This window comes from Corapipo altera, unplaced genomic scaffold (genome assembly GCF_003945725.1).
Source record: "Corapipo altera isolate COAL_440 unplaced genomic scaffold, ASM394572v1 255, whole genome shotgun sequence".
Classification (NCBI taxonomy): Eukaryota; Metazoa; Chordata; class Aves; order Passeriformes; family Pipridae; genus Corapipo; species Corapipo altera.
This window is the reverse complement of record NW_020884929.1, coordinates 502408-515026: the sequence shown is the minus strand read 5'-3', so window position 1 is coordinate 515026 and position 12619 is coordinate 502408. Positions and strand designations below refer to the sequence as shown.

General features: G+C 38.3%; 1 protein-coding gene across 28 annotated transcripts in view; it reads left to right on the top strand.

The window, feature by feature from the left end:
• CAMK2D (calcium/calmodulin dependent protein kinase II delta) overlaps window positions 1-12619 on the top strand; it is a 118083-nt gene that overhangs the window by 58539 nt on the left and 46925 nt on the right. For all 28 annotated transcript variants that reach the window (XM_027658965.1, XM_027658962.1, XM_027658982.1 and 25 more), the window contains 2 exons: window positions 5383-5437; window positions 10674-10739. In XM_027658965.1, the coding sequence (XP_027514766.1) occupies window positions 5383-5437; window positions 10674-10739 (121 nt within the window). The remainder of the gene's footprint in view (window positions 1-5382; window positions 5438-10673; window positions 10740-12619) is intronic.

The following is a 12619-nucleotide window of genomic DNA, read 5'->3' as shown; positions in this document are numbered from 1 at the left end:
CTGTGCATATAAATACTACATTTTCAGTATTCCTCCTTGGCCAAATCAATATTTCAGGGTAATTACAAATATGCTTTGTTGGGCTAGTTATGTAGGAGTGATCACTGAATTCAAAGCATACAAAACTTGGAGTATCACTCAGTTATTAAAAAAATTTGAGTATCCAACATAAACATCAGTAAAGACCATCTTTGTATCTTTTCTTATTTCTTTAGGTTATCACAGTTCTAATCAACTTTTAAATGAAGAATTTTACTAAGTTATCTTAAAAGTTATTTTGAACCTTTCGATTTGACTTGATGGTCTTTAATAAACTAATGAAAAAACCAAGAATTAAAAGCTTTAGGAAATTTAACTACAGACTGAAAGGTTTAGTTTAAGTTTGCTGAAAGTGATTGTTACTCAATAAAAGTGCCTTAAATATGGTGCTGATTACTTTGCCAACATTGTCTAAGGCTGCTCCTGGGTGAGAGGTTCCTTTCCTGTGGTACCTCTTGGGTTGTGCCACAGGATTGCAATTTTCTGCTTCCCTTTTTTTTTAAAATATTTAAAGTAGAGTGGCTTTGTTTTCATAAGCTGATGCCTTTAAATACCTTGGGGCTTGGTCCTCATGAAAGGGGAACACTTAAAAAATAACCACACCTAGTTCTCTGAGTGGTCATTATATAAATTATTTGTGTGTCTGTGTTTTGTGTGTTTTAACAGAGGAAAGCCAAGAAGGGAGGCTGTGTCCTCCCAGTGATTACAATCCCCCAGTATCCAATTTTATAGATATGTAGGTCCTAATATTATTTATATAAATCTGTTCCCAGGGTTGGCCAGCACTGTAAATATTAAAAGGGACAAGGTCTAATTCCCTCCATTAAAGTACAGTGTGCAGCTTTCTGAGCTGGTTAATTTTAATTGATGTAACATCTCTATCCTACAGCTTGTCCTTTTATTAGTTAACACTCCATGAAATTCTTGTGTCTTTATAATTCTTGGGTCTTTATTCCTCTTCTTCCACGTTCTGATGAATGTTAAAATGGTTAAAAATTGTTAGTGCTTAAAGCATCAACACTGGCAGCTGAGACATCAGTTTGCTCTTAGCAAAAATTTGTGTCAGCCTTCCTTTTAATCCGTGCAGTTATCCTCATAAGGCTTAATCTGATGACATTTGTAAAGGCTTTTTGTTGCATTGTAAAAAAACCTTGTTAAACTTACAAAATCAGGGGTTTGGCTGCAAAGAGGAGTTGGCTCAACCCGAAAACACAGGATTTCCAGTAAATGCCATGGTTATGTATTAAATGAAGACATGAAGATACAGGTGTACATTTTAGTTCCCCGCTCTTCTTTTCAACAACTCCATGCAATTTTTGCTGGTTTCACCCATGAATAATTAAAGAGGTGTAACTCCAGCTGTTCCTTTTAACTTCAGGGATATGGGATGTGATTCCACAGTCCCACTCTGGGCATGTGTGCACACATAAATGCACACACACCTGTTTTACAGGGACTGAAAAGCCACAAAAACCTGCTGGTTAAAGAAATAAGTGTCAGTTACTTCAACTGCTCTCCCTGGAGTCTCCTGACACAGAATTACAAGTTTTGGGATACCTGTTGGGTTTGTATTCTTTTTTTTTTAGTTTTATTTGGGGTGTTCTATTTTTGAAGTCTGTCAGTCAGTCTTCACCCCGCAGGAATGAAACAAGAGTCTCATCGTGACAAAGGAGTTGGGAATTTGGGGTCATCTGCTTTGACATGTACCTGGACTCAGCCTCCCTGCAAAATTGGATCTTTTATCTACTTTGACAAATGATTTTTTATTTTCTGCGTGGCAAGAGTCTTTTACCAACGTGAACAGTTTGGCAGACTAACTTCTCTACATGCAGTAGACTTGAGGGACTTTAATGAAGGCAGAGAATGTAAATATTCCTGGCATTTAATCAGAATACAGACATTTATTGTGTGGGGGCCTTCATGGGGGAGGGTTTTGGTCACAAATGAATATTTTTGCAATATATGGCATTTTGTTCACAGTAGTCAACACTTGCTGTTGCAGTGCCTCGGGGACAAAGGCAGTCTTTCCAAATATTAAATTGCCTAATTATTTTTCCCATCATTTTTTATTATACCAATTCAGATGCAAATGAATAGGATTTTTTTCTCAAGTTGTTGGCCCTAAATAACCATGAATTTGCAATGTAATAAAAAAGTTGTGTATCTTCTGAATGAATTTGGAAGCTCTGTAGTTTTGGTTCACTGTTGCTGAATACAGGCCACCTGTTAATGGCATACACAGCCCTGCTGACTTGCATAAAGTCATTTAATGGCAGTAAATCTTACAGGATGCCACTGGTTTTTGTTTAACAGAGCATGGGGAGGGTTATTTTCTTAGATGGGCAAAATGTTACTTCATGTTTAATGTTTATCCCATACCTACTGGCAGGCAAGTACCAATTCACAGAAACCCCAAAGTTAAATTAAATCATTCCATTAAGTTCCTTCCATTAACTAATTAGGTTCATTTTGGAGAGTTTGGGATTTTTTTTTTTCTGATAAGAGGGGTCTATGCAATATCTTCATAAACACTGTAATACACTTTTGGAAGTGAACATGGAGGGTTAGCACATCTGTCCCTTTTTCACTCTTTTTGCAGCAAGGCAGGAACTTAAAGAAATAATTTGCATATTTTAGCAAATGTGACATAAGCTTTTGGGACTTTGAATTCCATTTTGAATCTCTACTGCTGATGAATGACCCCTGTAACTTCCTAAGACATCAAACTTCATAGAGTGAGTCCAGAGATCTTAATCTGTAGTACCAAAGGGAAAATGAGGACCTTTACCATTAGCTGATTTTAACCATTATTCTTAAATAATTTGTCTTTGTAACATGATACCAAATTTAGCAAAATGATCATTGCAGCAATTTCACACAAATAAATATTTTAGGCAATAGTTTGATATAGTTAAATATCTTTATCCCGGAGAATTTCTCTCTGACTCTATCTACTGTTTGACTTGACTCCTTACCTGGAAGAATTTGATTTGCTTTGAAAGTATGTGGAATACTATTATTTTTTTTGTGTTGTTTTTTTTTTTCCTCTAACTGCAGAAATTCAGAAAGGAGATAATAAGGTTGCTTGGCCATTATATCAACTGTTTTCTGTGGAATAGACACAAAATATTACAGTTCAGCACAAAAAGTCAACTAATGGACATCAGTTTACTTTTCAGTCAGACTGGAGCTTGCCCACACTAATAGCTCAGTACAAAGATAAAAAAACTAATAGGAGTTCTCCCTAAAACTATTATATGAAATTATTCAAAATTCTAAATTATGACTTAGAGATTTTTAATGCTCCCTGGATTCCTGTCAGGCATTTCAAGTGGTTTGCTGAAGAGCAACAACTTTGTTGTCTGAGGGTGTTAAACACCTTCCCTGGAACCCAGTGGAGGAGAGTGACCACAGGGCTACAGAAGGGAGGAAGGAAAAGAATGACCCCAGTGTCCTTCCTGCCCCATCGTGTGTTTGTTCCCTACAGCACTGAGGGAACAACTGCAGTTCATGACTAGGTCATAATGACTAGGTCTAACTGTCTAACTTTTCAAAAAAGGCAAATTGAACTGTTACTACTGAGGAAGGCTTTGTGACTCCGGGGAAATAGGAATGGCAGCGTGAGTTCCTGATGGGAGCTCTTATCCTGGATGGATAATCTGTGTAATTGCTGCCTTTTGCTTTGTCATGCCTGCATCCTGCCTGCTACGTGTGCTGGATTTGCCCCTGTGCTGTTGTGCAGCCTTTCCTCTGGATTCTCTGCCTTGTCTGCAGCAGGGATTCTTCTCCTCTGCCCTCGCTTATTTGGGATTTTCACCTTTCAGATTTACTGGCATAACCCTGTGCCTGTACTGACCAAAGGAGCCAACAGAAGCGCTTGCCAAAAGGCAGTTTTGCTCTTCCCTGGCTGCCTCAGCCTGTTTTCCTCTCCAGAAACAATCAGGGGCATGTGATCTTGATTCAGAGAAGGATTTGTTCCATCTCACTTCTGTGATTCAGGCATTTGGGAGGAAAGGGAAAGACAGAATATGATCCTTGAGGAAGATATCCCCATGGACGTGTCAGACTCGAGTTTGGCTAGTAAGGAATTAGCCTTGCCAGGCTGAGAAAAACATCATCCATCTCAAATCACAGGCCTTTCTTAGTCAGAAGGGATGGAGCCATGGTTCTGTGGGACCCTGAACCAAGAGCCCTCTTCTAGAAAAGGATGTGACAAAGCAAGAGCACCTTCTGCTTCAGAAAACCCCTTCACACGGTGCCATCCTGGGCTGCTTAGTAACAGGTGGCCCTGTTCAAGACAAAATTTATCCTCTTGGCACTAGTTTTGTTATTCAAGCTCAAGCTAAGACTCTCTGAGTTTAAAACCAAAGTTTCATTTCTGAATTTTAAGGTGTAGCACTTTGATTCAATTCGCTAAAGCCATTTTAAAAATCTGGGTTGTTTTGCCCACTTTGGAGGTCTTTGAAAACAGCAGGGAGCAAATACTCTGCATGACCAGAAGTATTTGGTAGTTCTCACTATCCATACCTGATATGGGAAATCAAATATCATGTTCCATTCTGCCTGTGTGACTAGAATGCTGTTAGCGAGCAGTGAGAAGCAGTGAGGTTTTTTGTGAGGGGAGAGTGGAAGGGTGGCTTGCACTTCACAAAAACATCGACTAATCTAGACTACAGAACCAGCCAAAACCACAAATTCTGATTTAGACCTACTTGGCTGCTCTGAATCATCACGAGCTCTGGGCACTGAGTCAGGCAAGAGCTGGTTTTCTCTTCAGTATTGTGTAAACACAAGATGTTTCCCTGGGCTAAATATTATTAAGTTAAAAAGTCATGTTTATTTGATCATATTTTTTAAAAAATGTCATGTATTGTAAAAAAAAAAATATTAATACATGGAGTTACCATCTGGGGAGATCTGGAAATCCTTTTCTTTTACACTTTCTTCATCAGATCAGTTTTGAACACAGATCAGTTTTAGATTAACCTGATTTTTTTATTTGGTTCTACAAGTGATAATTATTTGAATCAAACTACTGACAAAGCTTCCTGTATCAGCTTTGGAAATTGCAATTTCATTTAAAGTAATTAAGAAAAACTGCAGGACTTAATTCACGGTTGCACCACGATGTGATGTGAATTCTTAAAATTCAGAAATGAAGCCTGCAGCTGACTAGGCCGTTTTCAGGAAAAACTTTAGATCTGGGCACACAGGTGTATGTAAACATGACATGGGGCTGTAGCAGAATTATAATCCTCTTTTCTCTCCCAAAATCAACCAGAGGCATAAAAGACATGAAAAAGGTGACTGGTGTTTATGTTTTTTTCCCCTCCTTTTCCACAGTGCGGCTCCATGACAGCATATCAGAAGAAGGATTCCATTACTTAGTCTTTGACTTGTAAGTATGTGTTTTGCCTTTTTTTAGGAAGTTTGGGGATGTGGTATTTAAACTTTTGAGATGCAGATACAAGTTTTGCGTCTCAAGTGCATGGTCCTGGTGCAATGAGTTGGACAAATAGCTAAACAGCTAAAAAGACAGTAACATTTGGTTATTTGCATGTGCAAGAACTCATTTGTATGTCCCTGTAAGGATTCTGTATTAAAAACTATTAAAAAATCTACCCTTGAAGTGGATTTTAATGTAAAATGTAGGTATGTAAGTAAAAGTTGCATGATACCTGCCAGAGCTAAGCAAATACAATTTGCTACAAGCCAGTTGTCTGTAAAGGAAGCATTAATAAAACCCAGAGCAATATATGATTTTACAGATAAAACACTCACCTGCCTTAGGTGGCTCTCTTAGGACTGCCATGGTTTTGCTGGTTAGAATGAGAATACATTATTACCCCAGAAATGTGAAACAGCTCATTTCTAAGCATACAAAGAGAATTATTTGCATTCAGCATGGCTGAGTGAGAACCTGGATCTTCCACAAGCAACTGTGTGCTTTCATGTTCAGGTTACATTCTGGTTTATTTCCTCACTTAATTGTTTTAGGAGAAATCTATAAAGACTTCTTTGAGACTTGATTTCAGACTAGAAACACACAATATTACAATACAAAATGCTAAATAGTCTGTCTGCAGTGAATGCATTCAGGATTCAAATCCTAACACGAGTTTTTATCTGACTTATGTGTATCCCAGGTAAGTGCTGTGACTGTTGCCTTGGAAATGGCTCCAGGGCACAACACACACACTTGTTCTCTGACACGAACTGGGGTTTGTTGTGCTTTTTTTTTTTCCTTAAGGGCTACAAAGGAAATCTTTCTACGTGGAATTGGAAAAATCTCCTTAGTCCTGAACATTTTTAAGAAGTGCATGCAGAATTCTTAGTTGTAGGGACAGTATCCCTTTGATGGTGGCTTTTTAATTTTCTTGTTGTACTGCTGCACTGCTCCAAACTATGGCCCACTGCAATTGCAGTTAGTCCACGTCTGCCTTAACTTAGTGTGTAGTGCCAGACTTATCTCAGGGGATTGTGATTGCCATGTGAACTAGAACATTTGAACAACTTCAGAGTTGTAGATACCAGTATCTATATCTTGATAGTAACAGAACAAATAGGAGCCTGTATTCTGCAATAAAAGATTAATACCTAACCCAAAGATACTGTCTTGGCAGAAAACTAGATCCTGCAGGAAGCATTCTGGAACTGACTGGAACTTCCTCTGTTTCCCTGTCAGGACAAACATAGGAACAGACTCAAATATAAAGCCTTTATGTTTTGTTCGTGGTTTATGGGCAAAATTATTTATTTTACAACAAAAAAACCCCATCTAAATGGTAAAGGCAGTAACTTTGCAGACTGATTGTTGTCTTTGGAGAAGCAACAGGTTGCATTCCTGAAGAACTTTTGCCAAATGACAGGGAATGCCTGTTCACAGTTAATTTTTCACATTCAGACTAAGAAGTCATTGTTTTAATGCTCACTAATACTGTTTATTAGTGAGACTCAGTCTTTTAGTGCAGTTACAAATATGTGGGCTGGTGCCTCGTTGAAGTGTAAATAAAAGAGCTGCCACGATAAAAAGGTACCCTTTGCACTTCTTGAACATGAAGGCCCAGTACCTGCTTTTCTTTCTTTAATTTTTGTTCAACAGGAGTCTGGCTGTGGTGTAACACTGTCACTCCACCCACACGTGCCATCATGGCATTTTCTTAATGATTTCTTTCAGACTGTGTGGGATTCAGTGCCACTGTTTCTTTAGAAATTTCTCTTAGACTGCATCCCACGTAAGAAAGTAGAGAAGAAGACTGCCTTTTCTGTGGAGAGAAAAAATCCAGTTATTGTCACCTTCTGTTTTGAATTTCTAATAATCTCTTTGATATAAGTGCCACAGAGATGTTTGCACTCTGAAGGAAAAACCTGTTGCTTCACTTGTGTACCTCAGGGATTGCTGTACTTTTGTCTGGAGAAAAAACAGTGTTTAAGGTGTTCTGTTCCAGGCCTGCATTTGTGTGACCAGTTGTAGCATCAAGTGGGAAGGTAGAAGACTCTTAAAATCCACGTGGGAAATGGACATTGAACAATGAACTTCATGGATTTCATGATGGACTTCATGAAGTTTTTGCTCCTCTTCCCTCACTGGTCAAGGCACCTGCAGTCAGGGTTTACGTCTGTCAGCCCATTTCGGTTGCTAAGCACGAGTGAGACTGTCTTCAGCCTTAATGATGTTGGATGAGTTCAAATCCAATCAGTTCTGTCAGTATTAATTGCTGGATCTGAATGGAAACAGCTGTAGCACTTGAAGACTCTCTTGTGCAAGTCAATGAGATCCTCTATGTTCAGTGTCTCACATTTTAATGCACTTGATGAGATGCAACAATTGGTACATTAAGAATCCTGGCGTTGCTTTTGGATTCCAAATGGAGGGCCTGGACTGTGTAGAATAAACAAAAAATGCCAAAAAAAATGACCTCATTGCAAAACAGTGTTTGCCTTGGGTAAGTGCCTGAACATCTCTTTTTCAGAAGTAGAAAGGCCACAGGTAAATGTAAAAATTCTGTGGCCACCGTAGTTTTGTAAGTTTGCTTCCTTGCACCTTAAAGCAATTCAAGAAATCAGAAATGTAAGCTAGGAGGAAACCGTGCCAGTGTGGTCATCAGCAGAGCCTGCTTCAGCTGTCTTTGCTAATTTGTGTGTTCCTTTTAATTATTCTCTTATATTTCCTGTAAAACTCTGCAGTTTTCCCCAAAGACATGCCTGGTGCAGAGGGCCTCGGTGTTCCTGCAGGTTGCTTGTACCTCTTCTGTTTAAACAAACCCACGTGGTTTAGATGTTGCCACTTCAGTCTGCTCTTCAGAAAAATCACAAAAGAACCATTGGAATTTGTGAGAACCAGGGGCTTTTAGTTTGTACCCTGAAAGTTCCTAGAGCTCATATCAGGAATGTCCTGTCATGAAATACAACCTCACTGGAGGCAATAGTATAGGTATGGAAATTCCACAACCTCTTGGAGCAACAAGTGCTTAGTAATAAATAATTATAGTAACAACCAAGGAGGAAAAGTCCGTGTATCTATTTGGTGTGCTCTGGCTCTAACCATCTTGGTGGCCCTGCATTAGTGCCAGTCCATTATTCCTTCCCTCCTTCTGGCCATTTAACTCTTCTGAGAGTTATTCCTAAAGTATCCTTTGGATACAGAGCACAAGAATTGTTGACTGCTTGTTTGATTGTCACAGTGCAATTCAACTGCTCTGTTCTTGCTTTTATCTTTTCCTCGTTTAACAATGGTTCTGAATACCAAGCAAATGTTTAGTGTCAGCAAGTGGGATTTCATATCCCTTTCTTTCCTCCGTGCTACAGAAAAACAAGCGTCAATTTGAGATTCTCTCCCACTGAAAGGCACTTTGATGACTAAAGCTTTTTGTTTTCTCTTTTGCCTTGGATCGAAAATAAGTGTTTTAGGAAAGAGTAAGATCAAAGGATGCTTTGTTTTTTTCATTCATCAAGAATTGAGAATTATTCCTCTTTACCAGAACCGTGGCAGACAAATATATATGCAAAAAGGAGATATGAGAGACTGTCAAAATATGCATCAATCCAACATTTTGTGTTACAGCAACCAAAGCCAGTTTTGGGAAGGTAGAAGACAAAAAGAAAGAGAATACAAATTAGGCAGTAAGGTATTTTACCTCCTCCAGATTTTACTGCAGGCTTTTGTACTAAATAGTGTTCTGGTACCTGAAAGTCTCTACCTTCAGAGTCAGTAGGGTGTAAAGTCAGAAAAAAGATGGTATAACCCACATGTAACTGAAAACGTGGAAATAAAGTTTTTGAACTGGCCTTTTCAAAGAAAGGAGCAATGCTGCTGGTTGAGCAGGTCTTTTCTGTCATCATCTAACGTGACTGAAAGCTGGGATCCTCCACAAAGTGTTTAGGACAGCAGTTTGCAAATGAATGTTACAGTTGTGAAGGTTCCAAGCATGCTCACTTTTAACTTTTTAATACTATTAAATTTAATTGTGTTCAGTAGTAATTGTGTTCATCGTGGCATAGATTTTTAAACATCTTAAAGTAACTTGTAGCCCACTCAAGCTTTTACTTTTGGGAATGTATTGAGAATATAATGTGCTAATATCTGCATTCCTAACCAGTAATGAAATACAAACATGGATCTCTCACCTAGGAATTATTTTGGTTCAGTAGATGAAGGTTTTGGAAAGCAGGAATTGCACTAGTTTGTGCACCCAGTGTGGTGAGGCTGTGTTCAGGTGCTCTGGTTACCCTGGGCATGTGGGTACTCCAGGCTGTGGGAATTGTCAAGGTTTGCATCTATTTTCAACTGCTCATTACAGCACTGATATATCTGAAGAATTGCATTTGACTGTGAAAGTATGCCAGCATATTCCATAGAAGAGAAATGTCACAGGAGGGGTCTTCTTGTTCCATGAGTCCACTCTTGTTCACACAGGCAGACAAGTTTTATGATTTTATTTAAAAGCTCATCGATCTTCATCTTAAAAATAGAGCACTAAAACCTGTTTAATTACGCCAGCTTTATGACTGATAGAAAACTTCTCCTGATTTTAACCTTATTTTTACTCATAGATGTTACATGTTTATGTATTGTACCAGAATTGTCCCTTTTAACTCTCCTTTATGATAAGCCTGGTTTATGCTCGTCTTCAGTATTTATTTTCTGTAACAACACAGTTTTATTTCCTTTTAACCACTTCCTACCATTAAAGCACTGGTTGTACAATGAAATCCTGAGTATGCAACGATGCACAGTTGATTCTGTTAGTGATCCTTGGATCATACAGCTCTTCTCTCATACTGTTAATGCCTCTTAAGTTACTTTAAGTGGCACTTTGACTAAACTATTTCTACTTTCTGGACAAAGATAACTGAATATTTTCTGGGGAAAAAAATCTGCCATTAAATTGATAAGGGAACTCTGCTTCTACTGATACTTTCCCTCCAACTCAGCAATCCTCTTTCTAGTCAAAGCACAAAAAGGTGGCCAGTCTGGCACCTGAGTACACCTCTGTTGAGTTTTGACCTACCCTGAGTTCCTGCACCTCTTGCATTTCTGTGCAAATATTTTGGTTATTCCTCTCTGACTTCTCCCTGTCAAGATAATTTTCACTCGTGAAATCTCCTTTTTCCCATCTTGCATTTTGTAACAGAGTCACTGGAGGTGAATTGTTCGAAGATATAGTTGCAAGAGAATATTATAGTGAAGCAGATGCCAGGTAAGTCATTTGTTTTTCTTATGTTACCTTTGATAGTTCTAGGATAGTTCCTTAAATATCTCCTGGTGTTTGGCATCAGTTTCCCTAGCACAGTCTGTGAGACTCTAGGATTTCCCCTGGAGTTCTCCTAGACTTGGAAGGGCACAGTTTGGCATTTTGAGCTCACGACTGCGGGATGGAGAACTCACGTGAAGTCTTGATGTCTGCTGATCTGAAAAAGCCAAAATTGCACCTCAGTTTGTTAAAATCTTTGCAAATTGGTGAAGTTGTTAAAACATTACCCTCTTTTCTCCTCTGCAAACTGGACATACCGGTTCAGTTATCTCACCCATGGATTCTTACATTTGCTGATCCGAGTTCGAAATACAAGAATTTTACATTAAACATCATTTTTTTGTTCCCAGTCCAGAAGCACTGATTTCCTTTTCCTACTTAAACATTTTTGTCGTGTTTCATCAATAAGCAATTATACTGTGCATCTCGTAGTCTGAGCTCAAATATGAAATCTCTAGCAATTTTCTGCAAGTGCTTGTTGGAAAACTTGAAGAATAAGTTGACAATTATCCTAATCTCCATGCTAACATAAAGTATCAGGACCACTTTTCCATCTCAGAATCTGTTTGCCCTCATATAAGAATAAATCTTAAATATTCCCATGTAATTATGAATCCTCCACGTTGTGGTCAATTACTTCAATATAGATTCTACCACTACACTCTTCACAGAAACTAATCTCAAAGTAAATTTAAACAATCCTCACGTTTTGATGTGGTTTTAGTCCCGCACCACCACTGGTACATATTTAGCTCACATAATTTTAAATGATGCCTTTACATTTGGAATTATTCGGCAGATGACAGGAAAGGATTAAGTGTTCCTAACAACAGTGGTAGGATAATGATGAGCAGACAAGAAGTTATTCTGAACATTAGGAAGCTTTCCCTGGTTTTGCCCTTGCTACATCTGTAAGAATGGTAGAAACATCATTGCTTTAAGCATTTAAATGTAGAACAACACATGGCTGTAGAACAGAAGACAAAATTAGTGGTTTAGGTGGGGTCAAAGAAGAGGAGCTACGTTAAAATAAATTTCAAATTATTTTTTCCTGCCGTGATTCAAGCAAAAATTCTAATATTGATGCCAAAGGCCAGTCTGTGGTGTCCTTGTGTGATTTTAAGGTACTTGGGATTTTAAAGGAAAAATTGCAATGATGATTTTTTCTGTTGTAGAATTATGACATATTGGAAGGGGCTGTGCATATATATATATATATATATATATATGAATTTTATATATGCAGTTAAAACTTGACCAAATAAATGAAATATCTAGTTATGATGCATCTCTGTATTTTATATATTTATATATATATATTTGTATGTGTATATATATATATCTATATATCTATCTGTAGTGTGTATGTATGTGTGTAACCCTATAGAAGTAGTGAATGTCCTATCCTAGGATGTAACACTGGTCTGCTCCTGCAAGCCCTTCCTCACACCAGTAGTCAGTACTCACACAAACAGCCCAGGTCAGTGAGTTGGGAACTACTTGCCTAAGGAAGGGTTTTCAGGCTTGGGCTCCAGTTACTGATTTATGACCATTCCTTCTGAATTCCATGGTCAAAACGTTTTGGATGAGCAGTATCAAATCCTCGGCTCTTGACTGTTATGGATTACTTATCATCACTCACTTGTGCCACAAGGCTATCTTAAAAAAAATAAATTATAAGCTCTTGTGGTGCCAAAAAAAACCCATCTGCAAAAGTTCCAGTGCTCACAGAGATGAATGTTTTAGTTGTGCTGTTTGGCACCGTAGGCTGGCCAAAACTTGCAAACCTGGGCATGGAAAAATAGGTGCTAGTTAAATTATTGAAA